At 41.1% G+C, this 22,807-nt stretch overlaps 1 protein-coding gene across 2 annotated transcripts in view; it reads left to right on the forward strand.

The window, feature by feature from the left end:
• Nucleotides 1-239: 239 nt before the first annotated feature.
• The window catches only part of PIAS1 (protein inhibitor of activated STAT 1), a 68,051-nt gene continuing 45,483 nt past the window's right edge, over nt 240-22,807 (forward strand). The window contains exon 1 of one of the 2 annotated variants that reach the window (XM_076348111.1): nt 240-365. In XM_076348111.1, coding sequence (XP_076204226.1) covers nt 240-365 — 126 coding nt within the window. The remainder of the gene's footprint in view (nt 366-22,807) is intronic. The other variant, XM_076348112.1, reaches the window with a different exon arrangement.

Below are 22,807 nucleotides of genomic sequence, written 5' to 3' on the forward strand. Positions count from 1 at the left end.
CTGCCTGATCTCATCACCCACGTTCCCCTCACGGAGTGAGCAGCGGGGGAGGCGAGACCGAGGGGGCCGCGCTTTCAGGGGGAAACTTTCCAGGCAGGCCGGCGGCGACACGCTGCCCCCAGGGCAGATCGGAGATCCCCCGCCGAAGGCCCGGGGCTCCCCGCAACCCTAGAGAGGAATCCTGCGGACCGCTCCCCGCCGAAGACCCCCCACTCAGCGGAGCGCAGAGGAGGGACAAAATGGCGCCGCGATTCAAACGCTGCGCGCTGCGTGCCGGCGGGGGGGCGGCGGGGGGGCGGTGTCCCGGCGGGGTTCACTGCGCCTGCGCCCGGAGTTGCAAGATGGCGGACAGTGCGGAACTAAAGGTAAAGCGCAGCTTCAATTCCCTTCGCGATGCCCCTCGCTGCCGTGCTCGGGGCCGCCGGGGCTGTGCTCCCCCCGGCGCCGGGGGCGAGCCGAGCCGCTGCCGGCGCTGTGCGGCGCCCCGCGGCGCTGCCTCGCCGGGGTGGCTGCGGCGGCGCCCCGCCGGCAGCGGGGGCTGAGGGACGGAGCGGGGCGGGGAGCGGAGCTGTCCTCCTCTCGCCTCTCGCCCGACCGCTCTCCGTCGGGCAGCCCCGCCGGGCCCGAGGGGCGGCAGCGGGGCGGGCGGGGAGGGCTCCCTTCAGCGCTGGCGGAGGGGGCGGTTGTGCTCGGGCCGGGCCGACGCAGGGGTGAGGGCGGCGGCGACGACGACGGCTGGGGCAGCCCCCGGGAGTTGCCGGCGCTGGGCAGCGCGGCTCGGTCGCCCCCGAGGCGGGGGACGGTTCCCCGGGCTCCCCGCAAAGTTTCCAGGGGACTCCGCCAGCGGCGCCGGGCGGGGAGGGAGCCCTGAGGAACGGCTCTGCCCGCCGTTGACAGGCGGCCGGCTCCTAACGAGCGCCCTCGCCGCTCGGCGCGGGGGGGGACGACCGCCGGAGGAGCCCCGCTTGCCTCGCCCCGCTCCCATCGCGGTAAATAAAGGACGTCGCAAGCAGATGTTGAGGAGTTACAAGATGTTAAGATTGCGGCTGTCCCTGTCATCCTGCGAAACACATCGAAACCTGGTGCTCTAAAGCACCCTCGAGCGAAGTTACAGCTCCCGAGTGGGGGAAGCTGGGCGGGGGAGGGGGGCGCTGGGTTGAGGGGGGGTTTAGGTGGGACTCTGCCCGGGATGGAGGAGAGGGAGCAACTCCGCGTAGCGCGTCCCATCAGGTATTTTGGGGAATAGTAGTGGTGGAATAGTGGGTGGCAGGGTATCCATGCTGTGCACACACACACACAAAAAAAAACCCCACAAAAAAGACCCCAAAAAACTTTCCAATCACTTTGGCACAGTGTGTGAGGGTGCGAACTCTGCCTTGCACACCCGGCAGTGTGTTTAGAAGTTTGAGAATTTCACTGCAGTTGTCATAGGTTCATTATTCATTAGGAGGGCTCCTGTCTCGCACTTTAAAGTTGATACAGTGAAAGACACAAATTAGAAGTGTATTAAATGTGTAGCGTAAACTACAGAATATGTAAGGTATGACTAGGGAAGTATTTTGTCTTTCCCTAGAGTTTCGGTAGGTCTCAGTTTTCTGTGTATCAAAGGTTTCTTGCGCTTTCATTTTTAGATGCTTAAAGAGCTGTCAGGATGTAAAGAAGTATAAAATCTTGTGTGTGTTCCAGCTTTTTGGGGTCTGTGTCTGCCAGGTCAGGACAAATAGGTCTTCCTTTAAATCCTCTGCTGTTGTTTGGGTTTTTTTGGGTATCTTGCAGAGTGTATTGCTTGAGCTGAGTTGCCCCCAAGCCTTTTTTTTTTTTTTTTTTTCTCCCAAGTTGTGCTTCCCACATAATGAGATAAAGGGTCAAGATGTGATTATGGTGTTAAACTTTTGTTAATCTTAGCATGGCAAATGGAGTAGTGTGTTTTGGTAACTGACTCTTTTAAGAGTTTTTGGTGCACAGTAGCCAGCTTGAGTTTATGTGATGCCTTTATAAACAAGACTGACTCAAATGGAGTGAAAAGAGGCAATAGCTGAGGAATAAAGTTGGGTTTTTTTGATGTGTGTTAAGATGGCAGGATGGTGGTCAAGAGACAGTGCTGAAAGGCATGATTTTACTATGAAAATCGACAATTTATTTGTCTTAGGAGCTTTGAAACCTGAAGCCTCTCATCCATCACAGAGCCTCTGGGCTCTGGGTATGCGTACATGTGTTGGAGTGCTGTTGGTTTGTGTGAGTGTAGCGGCCTGTCCTTTTCTCTTTCTCTGCAGCTTTACAGGTGGAGCTTTTGTAGAAGTGTGTTTGTGTCTGCTTGTCATCCCAGACTTCTTTATTGATCTCCTTCTGAAATCTGCTTCTTGAGAACCAGTAGAGAGAAATTATGATTATTTTTTTTTAAAGTACTGTTGCTGCCTCAGGGATCTGAAGGGTAAATGTCAAACTGACTAGTTTATTTTCAATTTCACTTTGCTACTCGGGATACGTAGTGGTACTTGTAAGCTGGGACTGTAGGATGGTAGCACTGCATTCTGTGAAATGTTGCTCGTTTTTGGTTTTTTTTTTGGTAGCTGTGGGGGCTTGGCAGTTTACATAAGAAAAAAATAGTTACTTCATAAATTCATGCTTTGAAGACTTCAATACATTTTTTTTCTCTAGCTTGTACAAAGAAAAAGAGGTGTGTGGGTGTGTCCTTCTCTGTCAGGAAGGAGAGGGAAAGACAAGGGGGCATGAAATTTCTGCTTAGAGTTGTAGCTGTCACATACCAGTTTTTCAAAAGTAGTGCAGCTCAGTTATTAGGTACTGGATGAGGTGAGTGCTCCTTGGAAAAATGTGGCTAATGGAGGTTCAGTGGGTATTTTTAAGCAGGAGTACGTCCCCAGAAAACATGCTTTTAAATTCTTCCTTTTTTTTGAAAGTTGAAAGGAGACATCCCTAAGGGGAGGGTTTGTGATTAAGACTCCGCTATTTGAAGAATGAACAGTGAATTCCTTTCATTATTTTAATTTTCTTAGGTAAAATCTTTTCACATTTCTCCTCTGATTAATTAGCAAATGGCATTGTTTTCAGATTTAGTGACCTTTAAAAACTAAAATAAAATGTAATAGTTGAGCAGTAACTCGCTTGCCTTGCCAGATAAAGTTTGTCAGAAAAAACTTAGTCAGGTTTCTAAAACTTTCTTGCCTTTCTGTGTAAAGAGCCATGGGGTTACATATGGGTAATGTACACACATGTAAATTGGGGAGTGACAGGTGGTATTGCCAAATGCACAAAGTAAAATTAAAGTTCTTACTTTCTCCAGAAAAACAGTGGTCATTCTTACTTAGCATAATTTTTCATAGACTTCTAAATCATGAAATAACGTTTCCTGTAATGTATTTTTCTTACCGCGATCAAGAGTATTTCAGTCTCTTACCCCATTTGAGAATGTTTGTCCTATTGGGAAAAAAAAAATCAGATAAGATCAAACATACTTTGCAGATCCCAGACTTGTAAGGTTACTGAATTCTTTGGTACTCTCAAAGGTTTGGATAAATTGAACCAGTATGTTCTCATTTCTGTTGATGAAACAAGGTAACTGAAAAGTCTGTTCTTCTGCGGGTTACCTCCCTAACTCTATAGGCTGAGGCATATGTGAATTTTCCTGATCTTAATTACTATTCCTGTATAATTGCACACAGACTCTAATTTATCTCAAGGTAAGCTGTTTAAAGCTCTTTCTAATTGGAAGGAGTATACTTGAGTGATTAAATCTTTCCTTCAATATTTCTTACATCTCTTTAAATTGGTTATTAGATTGTTGTGATCTTTGCCTTCTACTCAGGTCTTTTGGAAATCATTACACAGTTTGCAATAATCAATTCAATTATACGTGGATCAAAGAATGAAAAAGAAAATCTTATGTTCTAGTATTGTCATTCTTGATACTGTCCTAAGAAGCTGGTTTGGAAAGCACATGCTGGGAGGTTTTCTCCTTTGTTCTCTCTCCTTTTAAGAAAGTGCCTTTGGGGATTGAAGAGATCCCTGGTGTGTTTCTTGTTAGACACAATTTATACTTAAAAAAAAGTGAGCCAAGAGTTTGAATGAAAATTCATAATAGCATTTCCACACAATGGTGATGAAAACAAACCATTTAAAAATACTCAGTTGGGAAATACCCCTCCCCTAAATACAGTAGAGCAGTTTTTTGAGGGGGAGAGGCTAGTAGCACGGCTTTCAGGTGGTGCTGATAATAGTGACAAATGGATCTCTGGTATGGAAACACAGTTATGTTAAATTGCATCGTCAATGCTAATAAGCATAAGCTACCTACTTCAATGTTCAATTAGAATTTTACCCTTCTGTATTATGAGCTATTTTTGCTTAATCCTTTTATAAGTTGCTGGGGTTGTGTGTTTCTGTGATTAAAGTCAATATAATCCACTTTTCATTGTTATCTGAGTCCACGGATTACGTTATTTTCATGCCTGTAATTTGGTGTATGTCAGTATAATTGTATTTTTAACTGTATTTTGGTCTAGGTATCTTTTTTGAGCTTTTGGTCTTCAGCACTGGAATTGCAGATATCAGATGAATAAAATTGGCAGCTGTGCATCACTGCTTAACTGTCAAAGCCCCAATCCATAACACTTCTTTATTGCCAATAAAAAACAGATTGCATATTGTGTACATGTAAATATTGTGTCAGCACACTTCTAGTATAAACCCCTCATGAATGTTAGGGGCCATCCTGGAAGTATTTGTAGGCCTGTGCAAGTGAAATTCTTATTCATTGCCATTTGTGAGAAGGAAGGAAGGATGGTATAAGAACCAGTAGTTCATAGTAGTTATTTTTAATGGATTTACAGTTCATTTCTCTTTTGGTTATAAAGGTATTTAGAAATTACAGTTAAAAGGCTTAGAGGCTAAGAAGCGGGTAGAAGATGCATCTCATTTAGCTTTATTCCGTGAGAATAAGAGAAAAGTGTTACCCTGGGGAGGGGAAGGGCTCAGGACTGCTTGGCCATTGATAAGAATGTTTATGGATCAGACACACAAGACAAATATTTAAAAGCATCCCATGAAGCAGGGTGTAGACAGTTAACATATCTTCAGATACTGAAGTTATTTATAGGGATGTAGATGACTGGTATGGTTTATACTCTGACCTGCATTCATATAGAGCACAAAGATAAGTGCAGACTTGTCACTAATGTGTTTGGCACGGTGGATTTTAGTTCCTGTAATCGTTCTTGTAGAAGTCAACATCTGATCATTTTTCTCTTTAGTGCCATTATAGTGAAAAACAAAACAGAACTTCCAAATACTTGAGACTCAAGTGCTCCCTGTAATTGTTCTGAGATACCCCCAGCCCTCTCCGATCCTCTGAGTGCCTAGCTGCTGCATTTCTCTGAAGCGTCTCTTGTAATCCTTGTTGATTGTAGTAATGCTACCCCATCAACGTGGGGTTCATTGGTCTCTGCTGAAACTATTGAATTTGAAGTAATAGTACCTTTCTTGCTGTGAATCAACGTTTTGAAAGGGTTACTTTGTGGGGCCTTGGGATCACCCAGCGTCCCACGGGATTTGTGGCTGGGAAATGGATTGGGTCTCTTGCAGCTTTTCTCTTACGTGGTGATATTGGTGTTTGGCCCTTTGGCTCCACAAGGAAAGAATTCTTACCTACAAACCTTAAGTTGTCTCAGAAATGTCTGTTTACTTTTGCTGCTGTGCTTCCACTTTAGAAACTTTTGCCTTGATGAAAGATCTTACAGGTGCCCTTCTAATGGAAGACTCTGCTTTATCGCCCTCCATAAAAAGTAGTAAAAGCCTTCTGAAAGCCACAATTTCAGTGAAGAATGCAAACATGGTTTTTATGTTAAAAACTTGTCAGTATATACCTTCTGTGTATTTTGCAGTCCAGCTGCCTCAGTTTGTGCTGTCCTCTGTAAGTAGGAACTTCACCTCTGGTTAACACGCAAATGTGCCTGCAGGAATCAGAGAAATGTTTGTCCTGTTCTTAAGGGGGGGAGAAAAGGGGAAATGTATTGTTTGGGTGGCTGCTGTGACATATGTTTGGGCAGCTGGATTTCGGAATCCTCTTGGTCAAGCTCAGGTATTGATTGTCTCATTGCTCTGTCACTATTCCAGCTCTGTGTAGACCAGTAAATGCTAGGAGTGTTGGTTTGGGCTTTTTAAAATTAATATGATTGGATTTTATGATGCAAAAATTGCATGTAGTACCTTCGATGGTAGTCTGTTAATGAAAATAAATGCCTTTCTTAAAAGTAGATTCTTTTGCTAGTTAAAGGCAGGGGGGGATGAGGAGAAAAAAGGACCTCCAGTAGCTTACAAGAGGGTGCTTATTTCTGTAATTTTACTCAATGTTATCAAAGCCATTTTGAACAACTAGTCACTGCCATAAAATGTGGCTATTCAAAGTAAATTAGAAGGTTTGGGGCTACAACAAAAAGTAGAAGATGTTAAACTTTTGAAAATGAGAACATAAGGAGTTGAGGATGGGGACAGGAGATGTTAGCTTGTCTAGCCTTGTTCTGATCTTCCAAATTTTCAATGGCAGCTGGAAGCAAATTAAACCAGGTAACATTATATTATTGTTCTCTGTGTGCTGTGGTACAGACCTTTCTATTGTCATTTCTTTTCTTACTGTTTTGCTGAGACTCCTGTGTCTGTTGCAGCTGTATTGATCCAGGAGTTTGACAGCAATTTGCTTAATCTTACTCTCCTGTTGGGATTAGGGATGGCTATAGAGGTACTGCCAAGTCTCCGCTGTTATATTCTGTCCCTTAGCATGTACTGGGGGGATACCAGAGTGCTCTGTAAGCAAGCATTTTATTCCAAGACTAGGGGAGAGTAGGAATTAGCAGAAGGTGGGTATTATGGGGCTTGTCTAGAATATGTGAAACAAAGAAATGAAAAGCTAGTATACAATTAGATGAAAGGTCAACCTAAGCATGACCTTTATGTCTATAGGAGATGATATACAAGAGATTTATCTAGGAAGTGGCATGATAATTAATTAAGAAGGAAAAGGAGCCTTTTAAAGCCATTGCTTGGTAAGGATGGAGTCCTAGGCTCTGCAGCAGAGTAAAGACTCTGTGGGCATGCTAAAGTTTATTTAGCATGGAGGACAGAAAGATAAGTGTTATCCACTTTATGTGCATCACTGAAGATTGTTCTGTAGTGAACTTCCCGTGTTTTGTTTAGAAAATGGTAATGAGCTTTCTGGATACATGCTAATAAACATGTATGAGTTCTGCCTCCTCTCTGCTTCTGCCAGGACTGCATGGGCTGTAGGTAATGCTTCAGTTGGTAGTTTCCATCCTGGAAGTACGTCTAACAGCAGGAGAGAGTAAGAAAGGGAGAGTTTCAATCTCTGCCCTGCTTTAGGGCTGATACACAGCCAACAACTTTTCCAGAATAGTAAGCTGTGAAGCATCCCTTTATCGCTGTAGATATTTTCTTCCCTATGCCTTGCATGTTTACAAAGTATACTAAGAGTGCTTTTTCCCTGTTTCCAGCCCAGATATGATTTGTCGTGCTAAATTCTTCAAACCAAGAGTTCAGTAGGACTCTCCTATTAGCTTTTCTTGGTGTTATTTTCAGTTTGACACCTAGTTGCTCCCTGATCCTGACCATAGATTATTTGGTAACTTTGGCTGGAAGGGGCCTTGGGAAATCTCCAGTCCAACCTCCTACTCAAAGCAGGATCAGCTATGAGGTCAGAACAGGTTACTCAGGAGTTTATCCAGTCTGGTCTTTAAAATATCCAAGGATGGAGACTGCTCAACCTCTGTGGGCAACCTCTTCCACTGCTTAACTGTTCTCATGGTGAAAACAGTTTTGTTGTTTTTTATATCCAGCCTGAACCTCTTATTTCAGTTTGTGCCTATTGTCTCACATCCTTCTGCTGTGTACCTCTGTGAAGATCATGGCTCTGTTTTCTTGATGACCTCCTTTACATGTTGGAAGGTTGCCATTAGGTTCCTTTAAAGCCTTTTCTTCACCAGGCTGAATAAGCCCTGTTCCCCCAGCCTCTTGCCAGATCATCTTGCTGTACCTCACATCTTTGACAATAAGATACCAGCAGCTTGTTTGGGGATGGGATTTGGGCAGATGATTCCATGCCACAGATGTAGTTATTGATGAGTTTTTACTCCTGTGGATTTCTGTTAGTGGAGATGTATTACAAAATCGTTAACATCCTCAGAAATGCGCAAAAGTAGTTCCTGAGACTGTCCACTGGTATCACTGGAAAAGGTGGAGACTGTTTCAAAAATTAGATTTCAAAAGCAGTGAACCTTCTGAGGGGAGATGATGACAGTTGACAGGCAGTAGGTAGGCATCTCTTCACCAGGAGGCTCCATAGGATTCTCATCCATTTTGAAAATTGGTATACCAAGCTCTCCCACTCCTTTCTCCCCTCCCACTAAATACGTGGTTATAAAGCAGAGGGAAAACTGAGCTCAGTCTCCTTACTGCTTGGTTGCAGCATTGTCTTCACTTCCTGAAGATGTGTCTTTTGTGGCCACAGCCATTTGAGTGTGCAAACATATGTGATAAATGTTCTCAGAAATTTGTGTTAGGCAGGAGTTAAGTCATAATCTTTGGGCAGAGCTGAGATTAGAGGCTCGGTTTTCTAAGCTAGGTTTATACTAGGAAAATAACAGTTCTCTTCCAAAGAGATGACAAAGTATAAAACTATAGAGCATTTTAGGTACACTAAAATTCTGTAGGAGTTTGTATTCAGAGTGGTTCTTCCACTAGGCATGTACTAAAGCTGCCAGCCAGTATTGTGGCTTTACCTTTCCATACTGTACAACTCCTTATTGAGCAGCTGTAGGATCTGTCATCTGCAACATTTTCAGGGGGTGTGGTTAGCAATAGGGTGCCTTAGGTCCATCAGATTTCAGCCTTGGCCCTCCTGACTGTGTATTTGCTTGGTGCTGCTACTCTGTTCTTGAGGCTCACAAAGGGGAGCAGATTGGTGGCTGAGCCAAAAGGCAGAGTTTAGCAAAACAATTTATCCCTAGTTGCTTCTGGGATTAGAACTGGCTCTGTGTATCTCTGCAGAACAACTGGTAGTCCTGAGAGTTACTTCATTGGTCTGGTCTAATCTTGGTCCTTCTGCATGTTTGTGGTCTGATCAGTGTAGCAGACCATGCGAGGTTCCTCCAGCTTTGTTTCGCATGTGACAGTGCCAGAGCTTCCTCCTGAGAAAGTGTACCTTCCTTCTTAAGAAGAGCATCTCAGCTTGTTTGCTGTGTAAGCAGATAACATACTTTTGCTGTCCAGCCACATGAAGTTTACTGTCCCTTGACGTGGGACAGTCGGTTGAGAATCATTCAGGGCTGAAACTTCTTGCTTATCTTCATTTACAGTCTTCTGCAAGATGTTCCTCCTGCCCTTTGTAGAGCAGGGTCTGGACTTAATAGGGCCGCTCTGTTCAGCTTTTCAATTGAAAACATGATTAGTTTGCATGCAAAATAGACTGTAGGATGGAAATAGCAGTGAACATAGTTTTTCTTGGCAATTTAGCATAGGTGCAGCTCACTATTATTTATTTTTTTAAAAAGCAGAGGCCAAATACAATGGGGATAATGTGTTTGGTTCAGGTAGAATCTGTAATCTGAGCTGCAGGAGTGTGTCGTAAAAAGTTGTGTGGATGAGAATGTTTTCTGATACATTCGTTCCACATATTGTTTCTTGAGACTCCCTTGACAAAATGATCTCACTTTTGTGCAGATGTTGTATCTTGTTTCCCTGGTGCAAAATAAGAGTCTTTGAAACAGTCCAAGTATTTGTGTAGGTTTTCAGCTTATTGAAAAATCTGTTAGCCTGAGCAGAGCTGTCTCCTATCTATGGAGTTGTTAGTGCACCTATAAATATATTGCACCAAAATGAAAAATGTAGAAACTTCAGCAGTGGTACAGAAATAAAACTGTTCTTGTTCGTAAGTTCCATGTTGATTTAGCAGGATCTCATCAGTGAATCTGCCGAGGCCACTTGATGGCAGGGCTTCAAATTTTTTTAATCAAGTATCAGAAGTGTTGTCTGTTTGTGTAAGAAGTATTTTAGATAATATTTTTCTAAAGGGTGTACACCCAGGTTTTCATTCAGTTAATTTCCACTTTTACCTCTTTGGTGTTAAAATTTGACTCTTTCAGTTGAGAAGTAACATTTTTATTAGAGCTTCTTGACAATGTTGCTTGGGTTTCTGAGGAAATGGCTAAAAATAAACATGCGTTATAAACTGAATCTTAAGAATGTAAAAGTAGCCGTACTAGTTCAGAGCGAGGGTCCATCTGGCCCGGTATTGTCTCCTACAGCTTCCAGAAGTGAGTGTGTAGGGAAAAGTGAAAACAGGACAAAATATGAGAAATAACTGTCACCTCCCTGCAATATTCTCCTGGTCTCCAGCTATTTTCAGCTCAGTCCTCTGAACCCGATGGGGGCTACTAGCTGGACAAACCATAAGAAATCTATTTTCCAAGTGCCTGTCCAGGTTCCTCTTGAACCTGTCTTTTGTTCATAGTATTTTGGTAGGGATTTCTGTTGTTCTGTGGCTTGCTGCGTGAGGACCCTTCTCATTTTGTTTTGAGCCTGGTTCCAGCCGGCTTCCACTGGTCACTATATTGTGTAATGAAAGAGACTGAACAGCTGATCCCTGTCCATTCTCCTTGTGCTGTTCATGGTTTTCTAGATTGTTATCATATCTGTCCCCATGTTCTCTATTTTTTAGGTTGAAAAGTCTTAGCTTTTGCTATTTCTTAATTAGGGAAGTCATGCTGGACTTCTGTCATCCTTCTATGAATGTTTCCACTTCTAATGGTTTTTTGTGGGTTTTTTTGTTTTGATTTTTTTTTTTTAAGATGAGACCACCAAAACCCACACTTTGAGATCTGGGTGAACCAGGAATTTATATAGTGTATAATGATTTCTCATTTGCTCTCTGTTCCCTTTCTAATGATTTCTAACAATGATTTGTGTGTTTGACTGCTACTGAGCTGATGTTTTCGTATGTCTGTTTATCTTGGGCCCAGGAGCTTGCTCTAGTGTGGTAAAGGTCATCCCAGAGCCCATCACTTTATATGTAAAGCTAGGTCTGTCTGGTCTGCTTTTCCCCATAGGCATCACTTTACATTTATGTACATTGAATTGCTCTGTCACTGAGGTCTTTCAGTGATTCTTCAGTTTGCCTTCATCCTTACAACCACGTCATATCAGCAACTATGTCACCCCACTGATCACTTCATTTTCTAGGTCGTTAACGAACAGGTTAAGCTACATGTGCCAGTGCAGGCCCTTGCAGAACTCCACGCCTGACCTTCCTCTATTGTTTGGTCTTGGAACAACTTCTCAATTGGTAATAGAAGAACTTTGAACAGCAAGCTAAAGATCTATGGCCTGTTTTTTGTTGGGTTTTTTTTTTTTTTTTAATATTATTAATGCTGTAAGAATGCCCAGCTTGTGTGTGCGGACTGGATTTTCATAGTTTCCTTTGACCTGTACTATTCTGTTGTTTTTAAACATATGTAGAACTCTGAGGTGGTGCCAAGCTGTTTTAAGGGGAAGCAGAGATGTGTTGAAACTTGTTTCCTATGTTCAGTTAACTAGAAAAGTTTTTTAAAAATGTGCTTGTTTTTCGGAGTACATTCATATAGCTTAGTAAAGGGCTTGAGCTAAATATTAGTTGATGAACTGCATTGACTCCTTCGTTCCTTGGCCTGTGCATGACTGGTGTCTTGATGCCTCTATTTTTATTTTTTCCCCAATACTAGACTGTCCTTTTCTTTTGACATAGAGGCTGAGCAAGTTTGTGAAGTAATACGATGCTTACAACATCCTTACCTGGAAGTAGAAGCTATATGTTATCTAGTGAGTGTATCAGGAGGCGAAAGGGTGAAGACACTTCATACTAAAATGCTAGGCTGAAACCCAGAAAATGCTTCGTTTTGTCATGAGATCCTAAATAATCTCTCCCTGCCTCCCCCCCCCCGCCTTTGGCCCGTATATGTAAAAAGGGACAGGCAGAGTATAAATTCATGAACATGTGAGAGTCATTCAAATGACATTAATGAGCTGCAAAAGGCTTGTATATATGCAAATTCCTGTTCAGAGTGGGATTTGGATGAGTGCGGTTAATGAGGTGGGGCAATAGTTTGGTTAGTAAAGATGAAAAGGAGCAGTGACTGGAGCAGCATCCTCCCTCTGCCCCGTGAGTGGGGTGGGAGTTCGAGGGGAGGCAGCTCACCGCAGGGTAGGAAAAGTAGGGGAGTGTTTGTATCTGCAATCAGTACTGCAGAAACACTGCTCACTTTCTGTTTTCACTTGGTCAGGATTTCCATGGAAGTTTTAACTTTGCTATCAAAGTTTTCTTAGGCAGCTCTTTCAATAATGGTTGTTCTTGTGGCTGAAGCCAAGTTAAATGCAGTATCGTTTTTGGAGTTTACTTGCAATAGTTTTCATGTATTTTAAATCATAGGTGTGGCTGGAACTTGGCTTATAAAAACCTTCATTCCATCAAGCAGTTTGTTTCCATGCAGGGCAGGGGTTATTGTGTGAATAGATTAATTGAATTCAGTCTTACTTTGATTATAAGAAAAATACAGTGCTTGAAGGATGAGGTGGCGGGGAGGGGGGGAGCGTGTCAGATTGATGGCACTGCGAAATGAAATACCTCTCTTCCCACTGCGCAAGCGTCCTTTACTATCTCTCCTTAACATGTGCCAGTGTGACTGTGAAAGAAATGTTTCTATAGGCCCCGTCAATGCTATATGTGGGCCAGGAAAATACTGCATAGAGAATGTATTCTTAGCTTTCTAACGCACTGTTGAATGTTTTGTCCTGGGATTAATCATTGTGAGTTAATGGGTTCTTAAGCACTGCATGCTTGTCTTTGAGCCTATAGGTAATGTGATGTAGTTAATACGTGTAAAAATACAATCTTTTGGTGTGGACAGCACTGGAAAGTGGAAGGACAGAGTAGCCCAAATTCTGAGGGGTGGAGTAGGATTGCAGGGTTAGGATCAGCTTTGTCAGGAGTCTAGGCCTTGCCTAGGATGCATCTTCTCAGTCTGTCTCTGTCTGCATGTTGTCATTTGAAACTGTTTTCTTTATCCTCTTTTGAATGCTGAAGAAAAGCAGGAAGGTCTGCTTCCTCTCCTATTATTCCATCATCTTTTTGCATTTTTACATAGTGGGAAGAAACCAGTCGTTGTGGGTGATATGAAAAACTGAGCTTCCTGCTTTCTCTCTCTTTGTCCCCATGCCTCTTTTAGATGTCTTCCCCAGGATACGCATTCAGTGTTTGGCACTGCTGCTGCCCCGTTGCTCTCTTTCCAAGCTGCGCTGGTACTTGGAATGAAATCAGTGTGATTCTTGACAGTCTTACTGATGCTTTAGTGTCGTGAGTAGCAGCCAAAGAAGTCATCCATGTCTCATTAACTTGACTGACCTTGGATCCTGAATCTGCCTTGGTGGGAACGAGGTTGAGTACTGACATAGTAAGATTTTTGAAACGGGAGATGAACTTCTGACTGCCAGTATTTTCACCTGGGTTTGGACAAGTGACATAAGAGAAGTTTTTTTTTCATCCAGCTATTGATTTCTTTTCTATAATAATAAATGTATTTTGGCACTTTAAAATTGATCTGTCTCAAAATGTGATGTAAATATTAATTCTGTCATATTGTTGCATGCAGTAAATAATTCCATTTTTTAATGCATCTGTACAGTTAGGAATAAATTAGGTTTTAGTGTACATTTAATTGCTCTATAAATAGTCAGACCTATAATTTCTGTTCCCTATTGTGCCATGACAGACAATAGCTCTTCAGAGTTCGAAAAACTGACTTTTCTTGAATTACTGGGTGGCCACATGTGGTTCACGCATAGTTTTCTTGCTGGCAGTTTGCTGTTATGTAGCTACTCTCTATTCTAGATACCTTGTTGAGAGAGAAAATGAGGTGGGATAGATAAGGATGATTTTACTAGGTGGTGTTCTGATCTGGTTGCCTAGCACTGTGTGTTCCTAGGATAGTCATGGGTAGTCATATTCCACCGATGAACTATTCCCAGATTGATGCCTCCTTCTCCTGTCCGCCTCAGCCCATGTTTCTGAGGTTTACAGTATGTATTTTGAAATTCTTTGCCTTTTTGGAATGACTGTAGGACCAGATATGTCGTACATCTCGTTTGTAGTTATTAATTCCCTTCTTTGACTTTTCCTTCAGTTCTGAAAAATTCTCTTATCCACAGAATCTGATGTTGGAAGGGACCTTCCAAGGTTGTCTAGCCTATTAGTTCCCTGCAAATCTGCTTATTTGGCTGTAGCTGCATGAATAGCTGTCTGTAGTCCTGCCTAAGTTTCTCTCCTGAACCATCAGCTACGTAATGAGAAAAACGCATGAGAAATTTAGGTTTGACTACTTTGTGTTAACTTTGAGTTTCATATCTTTTAACTTGCTGAAAGTGGTCATGGACTAGGAGATAAGTAAACACGTGAATGCTATTTTTTGGGCTTGCTTTTAGGCTGGTGCTGGAGTTGGTTCACAGGTAGATGTTTCTATAAAATATAAAGGGGTAGTAATTCTTCTTAGACCAACTGATATGGTTGGAAAACATTTCAGATGTGCAAGTCCTTTCTCTAAATATAATAAAAAGTACTACTTTCCTTCAAGCCTTGTGTCTTACATCATTGCGTTGTTTATATCCACTGCGCTATTGATAGATAAAACATGGGAAGCAGAGAAGTGGCTCTCAGATAAATAGTGATGCTTAAACAAGAAGATATTTAATAGGTAAGGAACAGAGAAAGGACTGTTAGTCCTGTTTTGGTCTGAAGCAAACATCTAGAGCAAGCTTTTTCTCGGAAGGACTAGGGCTAAGCAAGCAGAGTGAAAAGAACTTGGATCATCTCTGCTTTGTAATGATGGCTTTGTTTCAGAAATAAGTAGAGGAAAGACAAGAGAATGGGTGTCTCCTCATGAAAGAGGAGGAAGACTTAGGCAGAGAAAATGCTTTTCTTGTCTGCATTGTATGAAGACTCAGAAAAACTGCACTGAAGGAATGATTTTGAAGAGCTTCACTAGAACATGCTTGAAATCAATACTTCATCAAAGTAGAGGCCAACTTATGATAATCTGTGCTATGAGAATGTTGATGTATGAAACTTGGGTCTTCCTCTGGTTTCATGCTGTGTTAGGCAGTCTGTGCAGAACTGGTGAGAATATATTTCATTTGCATGGTGCATCTTACCTGATACTCTGAGGAACTGTAACGTAAAAGGAAAATTTCGTAGTATTGTTCAAGCTTTTAATTCATCTTGATGACTTAGTACTATATGGCTGCTTAAAAACAAGTGTGTACTTTGGCTTCCTTATGTAATTTCTATACACAAATTTGAAGATCTTATGAAATAAATTATGTGCAGAATGACTAGCTTTTTTTTTTGTTGTTAAAAAAAGACTATACAGATGCCAGTATGATTGCTTGATGGAATATTTGTTTTCAGCTTATTGACACAGTGGGAACTTTTGGCTCCATTGCTTATTTCTGCGATAACAATTAAGACTAATTGTTAGTAGTAATAAATTACTATTCTCGGTGGACCAGTATTAGAAGGGAATAGGGTATTTGGCCAGTGGATTTCATAGATTTTTGTTGTCAGCAGATCTATTTCATTTGCGTTCCATTTCTTCCTTTGGAAAGGGAAATTTTTTAATGATAAATTATTATTTCCCATACCTGATGTTTTATCTGATCTCTTAATTTTCCTGTTCTTCTCCCTTCCTTCCGCTTTTCCTTCCTCCCCAGTTTTTGTTCTAGATGTTATTAACTATTGTTGTGGTCTTTTGTATATTCCTGTGGTTACAGATAAAAGCACTACCAAACGTTCTCATGCATCTTGTGAGATGGTGTATGAACGAGGTGATATTGGTACATGGTACCCAGTGACAAGGCTGATGGCAGCTGCGGCCCTGTCTGAGTTAACGGCTGTTGCTGTCCTTAGCTCTGTGGACGGATCCTGCTTGTGAGATGGAGCTCAGTATCTCAGAATCACTCTTTTTAGGTGTAATTCACAAAGCCTGGGAATACATTTTTCAGAACGGAATTTTGTGAGAAGGGTTGCTTCAAAGTCTAAAAGAAAACACTAATTTTATCATGTGCCATTTTGGCTTTAATTTTTTTTTTTAAAGTGAGAATTGTGAACAGATAACTCCAGTTCTCTAGTTTTCCTTCTCTTGGGGCATTAACATAGCAATTGGTTACTTTTAAGGGAAATGAGATTCAATTATATACTGGCTTCAGCCTGCTGTTCAGTACTTTGCAAGTCAGTATCCAAATTTAATGTGATTGTTAATTAAAACTTTTTGAGGTACCAGAATAATAGTCAGTGATGATGTAGTCTGTCTCCTGTGCTGCATCCTAGAAAATGAGACAAATGAGGGCAAAAAAAAGTTGATAGCTTATCTAGAAGTGTTGGGGGTATATTTGACTGTATAATCTCATATTCTGAAGTGTTATCTCATTTGATGCTAATTAAATAGTAAAAAATTGTTTGTTTATAGTGGACAACTAACTCTTCAGCACTGGGTGATAACTTATGGCATGTGGAGAATAGATCACTGCAGTTCTGTAAGGTACAGAAGTAAAAAGATTTTTTTTTTAAAAAAAACTCTTGGAGGAAAATATGCATCTATTTGGCAATAATTTGTTTTAATCAAGTGATGCTTAAGTTGGCTAACACATAACAAGAAATAATGTCTGTTGATGCAGTAGAAATTTAAATAACTGTTGCAAGCAAACATCAAACACTGAATGTAAGAATGTAGGTCTTGAAATTGCTGTATGTCTTGCTGCTCAGAGGTTCTGTAAGCTGCTCGTGGAAGCCGCCTCTTTATCCGTGTTGCAGTGTGAGTACATTCATTGAATTCCAGGTACATTCTTCTCCAGCTTTCCTTCAAAATTGACTTCCAAAAGCTACATGTGCTTCATGCAGGTATTTTAGATATTTAGAATGTAACTAGAGCTTCATTCTCTAGTGTTCTGCTGAAAAAGAATGGCTAAAAGGATTCTCATTTAGTAGACTCCCTATCTTTAAATCCCAAATCAGTCAAATTGTTTATGTAACCATTGCTTTTGTTTTAATTGTATAGTTTAAAACGTATATTTTCTTTTCTAAAATCACTGAGGGAGAGGAAATAAATGTGTGTTTGTGATCTCCTGTATGGCTTCCAGAAGCTGAGACTTCTTGGTCCTAATTTTTTTCTTTTTTATAGAAAGAGACAATCTTTCAGACTATTATTGAATGCTGTATAAGTTGTTATATTTTGATTATACCGATGTAGACCTTTTGTGCTATTTGTTAGATTATAATAGGACATAATATGTTTAGTAAGCTCTTTGGACAGCTGTGTCTGCGGCTGGCTTGGGCTCCACTGAAGCTTACTGCATAGGAATTAGCTCTTCTGTCAGCCAGTTGAAAGGCTTAGTTAAGGATAAGAATGTTCTTAATAAAAAGTAAATTTGTCTGGCAATGACCCTCTCCCAAATAGCTGAAAATAATTGTCTTCATTATTAGCCTTAGGTATAAGCTGTTTGTCTTTAGAGAGGCACATTGTTTTGTACCCAGAGATTGTCTAAACTAGTATTTCTGCAATTACTTGTCATGAAAATCATGCTAGCACATAGCTCTGTAAAAATAATTCCTATCTGCAAAGATAGATACACTAGGGACAATTAAGTTTGAGTGTGGCTGCAAAAAACTTGAGTCTCCAAGAACTGAAATGAAGATTACTACTGTGTCAGCAACCTTATTTAATACCAAAAGTAATAATATAGTTCACCTAGTGAATAAAGTCTCTTGAGAGCGGTAAAAATTTGTTACGGATTAAGATAAAATGTGACTTACTTTAAATCAAATACAATTTAGACATGACTAAAGACTTGGTGGACTTTCTCCAACAAATCTAGCTTTTGCAGTTTGAGCAAGTCACTGCCCCAACTGCCCACCCCACTTCTCTACTATGGCAGTGTTAATATGCAGCCAAGGAGGCAGAGCAGGACACAATGTGGTTTGCAAGCCATCATTAAAAAAAAAAAAAAAAAAAAATCCATTTAAGTGTTCAAGCGCTGAAGTGGCATTTGGGTATGTGGGCACACAGTCTGTTCTGCTGAATCTCTCTTCTAGAGGAAATAACCTCTAGGAAATGGGGTAGAGTGGAGGCCTAGAAGGGCAATTGCCTATACTAATTTGCCAGGTTGTATGTGTCAAGGCTTTTAGAAGATATTTCGCATATATGATAGCATAGCAAAATACCACAGGCATCTGCAAAAAACATAAGACAACTTTTAACACATGGGGGTTATATTAAAAATTCCAGACTCTGCCTGCCTGTTGTAACTAGCAGCCAGTTCAGTGGGGCTAGAGCTGTCTTACTGTTTTCTTTTGCAATATCCTTTCACTCTTCACTGAATTTTGTTACTTTTATCACTGTGGATTTTCTTGTCTCCAGTAAGCGACAGACATCTCTAAGAACTTGATAGTGTCACTGGTGCAGGATTAGACGGAGGCCTCTGAACTATGGGCTGGAAGGCGAGCTTCGATTTATTAGTGTTCATGTATGAAGTGGCATTGCTCTGACCTTACTAAAACTTAGTAGATTTGAGGGTATTCAAGTTTTACCAGCACGACAGATACAAGCAAGCAATGTTTGCCAAGAGCAGGTAAGAAAAATGTTCCTTGTACTAGTTGATCTGTGGAATTAAGAGTTAAGTGGTTATGGTATACTTGGTAAGTTGTTACATGAACTGAATACAGAAGGATGGCAGTAGAAAATTGCAGGACCTCCTGTCCAGAAGCCCTTTAGACTGAACTGCTGCAGTTTTTAGATGATCTCTTCACTGCCAGAGATTCCTAGTGTTAGCAGGCGCTTGAATCTGAGCTGCATCATTTGGGTGGGTTGGTTCAAGGGTCATAATGTTTATATTAACAGATATGCAACCATATAATTCGCAAGGAAATACATTGTTTGTGAGCATGGTAAAATAGATAACACCTGATAACGTAAGCTTTATAGTGTACTTTCTCTGGTAGCATGGGAAGAAATGTTACCTGGTGAAAATAATGAATACAGTGTTTGACCTTAAGAAAGCCCACATCTATGGAGATACCAACACTAGGTCAGTCCAGGCTATTTTTGGCATTTACAAGATATGGACATAATTTACTTGATGCATTTTTGATGGGATTAAAATCTCTTTTTCTTGCCAGCTAGACGAATGCATAGATTTGGTCATACAATTGCAAAATGTTCTTTATGAGCACTGATATACTGTGTAAATATAGTTTCCTTGATTAAGAAATATTCTGTCTCCTTGCGTGTGCAACAAAAGGCAAATAATATTTGTACCTGCCATTGGTTTGTACCTATTCTTTTAGCGCTGCCCTACTTGCCAAAACATTGTACACATCACACTAGGAGACAGCTCAGTTTTTCATTATGAAAACCAATAGCCTCCTTAAAGGTTGTAGTATAGTATGTTGCATATTTATGACTGTTCTTCTGTGCTGTTGCCTCCCCTCCGTTTTGAATTATGGTGACTTCAACCTTTTAGTGTTTTGGTTGCATTAGACAAACGCAGGAAGTTACAGCCTGTCATTGAGGCGCTTGAGCTTCCATGAATTGGTTGTTTCACTCCCTCTTGCAGATTTTCGGTAGACTGATTTCAAATTTTATAGTTCAGCCTTGATAGCTTCCTTGTGTGAGTCTTGCAGATAGAATTTAGGACTAGGGAATGTGCCTTCATAAAAGATGGAAATATTTTTACCTTCATGATGTCCCATTTTCACAAATCTTGAATGTCTAAGAACCCAAGAGTTTAGTCTGTGTAACTGTAGAGAGCTCATGTAGCTCAGGTATAGCTTTCTTCTCCGAAAGATTTATATCAGGGGTTAAAGAGGCTGTTCATAGCATGCAAGAACTCTCCTGTATTTTTACAGCTGGGTGTTGGAGGCATACTGAGATTAATTCAAAACCATTTACTTCCATACTAATCTAATGCTTCCTAGTTGCTTTTATTAGAAAAAAGAACAATTTTTATTTGAAATTTTTTTTAAAGCTGTCTTTTAGGAGTGCATTGTGGAATTCATTGAAGAGTAGTTTCCTTGTTTCATAAAGGGGAAATTTCCATTTGTGTTGTCCTTGAAAACAGCATTAGAGCTTTGCCAGTGTGAATGTGTCCACACTGTTAGTGCAAACTGCAGCTGGAGCCGATCCCTCTGGATGCTGGGGCCGAAGGTGCTGTGCAGGGCGTCAGTGTGGAGGCTCCTATAGTGAAGCCTCCAAAAGAGTACAGGAGTGTAGTCAGAGGGTTTTGTGTCTTACACTTCGCCTTTGAAGTGACTTGTTGCAGTGCTTGCCCTCTTCTGTAATAATGATTCTTAATTACAGAGACTGTTAGTAAACTATTGCTAATCACTGTTTCTAATAACAGAAGAAATGTACTGTCACTGTCTTAAATTGCTGATTATAAATGGGTGACTTCCTGTTCGGTATCTGTTTCTTCGTTTCTTCCTTCTCCTTTTACTTACTCTCTTCTTCCACCTTTTGAGTAGTGTTTGAGGTGATTTTTTACTTTTCTTTTTTTCCCCTTTAACTTTCATGTTAATGGTTAGAGAATTGTGGAGGACCTGTTGTGTAGCTTTAGGCACAAAATGTGGTGTGGTACCTAGCCAAATGCTTCTTGTTGTGCCGGCAAATCTTTTGAATGTGTTTTGGAGCTTATTCACAGCTTCTAGTTACCATAAACATCCGGAAATAACTTGTTAAATTCTCCAGATAGATCCTGGGGCTGATTACTGGAGATGTAGAAATACCCTTTCTAGAAAGCATTCATCAAATTGGGACTATTAATGCTGCCACTGATGGATGAGTATGCTGCTTTGAAGACAGTATTTTGTGGTGCTGGTATTTGTGATAGGTTTTCAGTATTGTCCATCATGCTTTCCTATGGGCGCTGCTTGATTTATTTAAAACAAAAAATTACTGACTGCTGACTGGTTTTTACCTCTCAGGCAAGTCTCTCCCTTCAAAAAATGGGGGGAAAAAAGGTGAAGGCTCACCATCTGCGGTGTTGGATCTCAGCAGATAACCTGTATCGGATACTTTCTTGAGCAGCGGGACATACAGCTCGTCTTCCTGCATTTCAAACCAGTGTTTTAGCCCTCGTGTATTTTCCAGTCTAGAAATGATGTTCTCTGCCTGAATCCGCTTGTCTTTTTAGTTGCACGTCTCTGAATCACGTGCCAGTGAGACCAGCTACACAGGGTTATCACAGGAATTTCTTATCCAGAGGCACTAACACTTAGATTTTATTTATTTTTAAACTTAATTCCCAACCTTCATAGATCAGTGAGATGAAGTCCACTTCTTGAAAGCAATTTTATTTGGTCTGATCTGTTAACCTGTGCTAATGATTGGGCAGCTTCCTGGCTAGAGCAGTCCAGCCTGGGCATCTTTCCTTGATGGGTGGAATGACTGGGCTTGTGTGGAAAACTGTTCTTTAAAAATAAAGATTTATCTCTGCTATTTTCTTTGCAGAGAGAAATCAAAGTAAATGACTCTTAACGTTGGCTGCTCTGTTAGAAGTTCAGGTTCCTGGTAAAGTATTTAGTCTAAATGCCTAAACAGCATTCACAAAGCAAAATGGTCCTGTTGTGTGGCATAGACACATTTCTCCAACCAGACATGCTTGTTTATTGAGAGAACTTAGTGAGTCAGGAGCTACAAAACATTCATTGACATTGCAGCCTGATGCTTTTTATTTAATAGTCCTTTTGTGGATGTCTTGGAGAAAACCCTTGCTCCTCCTTACCTCATAAGTGTCCACATGCAATTTTTGGTTTGGGGGACTTAAACAATTTTCATATCTGTTAGCTTTTAAAAAAAGCGTACCAACTTTTTTGAAAGCGCTGTAGGTAGAACATCCTTTCCTATTGATAGTCACAGGAGAGAGGTAGGCAAATGACGTAGGATGTCACCCATGGATTGCTTTTGAATCCTTAAGCTATTTTCTTCCAAACCTTACTGGTTATCTGAAGTAGGCGTGGAGCAGGAAATATCCTTGTTTCCAGATGAGTTGCTTGAGAATGTTTCCTCAACATGCAGAAATAGAGAGATGCACCTGCTCATACAGCTGCAGCATGAACTGCATCAAATAGTTGGGTTCACACAATCTGGCAGGAGGAAAGTGGCACAGATTTGGAAACAAGAAACTGGGAGGTGGGAAAATAAACTGGCCTCTTTGCTTCTGTGGACCTCCTGCCTGACACATACAATCAGGTGACTTGTCTTAAGACAGTGAAATGCCCTGATGGCTTTGGAAGGGATGGACTGTGGTCAAAAGGCTTGGGTGAGGGGACGTGGGCTGAAGGGGGAGTGTATATAATGAGCCAGGCAATCCCCATGACTAATGCAGCTTTTGTGGAGGAACACGTGTTTGTGTTGTGTTGTCGAGCAGGAAATGTCAGATGTATGTTTATAGATTAGAGTTACCTTCTAAATTCTGTGAAGGTCTTTGCAGTGAGTCAAAATAGAAATACTCTGTGTTAAACTGAGATAAGTCAGGTTTCTGTAAAGCTTGTTCTTACTCTTTTACACTTTGAACAATTTTTCTACTGTCCTTGCCCTCTCTTTGAATTTTAGATATTGCCTAGATATGACAGGTACCAAAATGCACAACATCATCAGAACACCTAGTTTGTTTGATACTGGGATTTGTTGTGTCTGAAACTGGCTTGCAG

Source organism: Aptenodytes patagonicus, chromosome 10 (genome assembly GCF_965638725.1).
Source record: "Aptenodytes patagonicus chromosome 10, bAptPat1.pri.cur, whole genome shotgun sequence".
Lineage (NCBI taxonomy): Eukaryota > Metazoa > Chordata > Aves > Sphenisciformes > Spheniscidae > Aptenodytes > Aptenodytes patagonicus.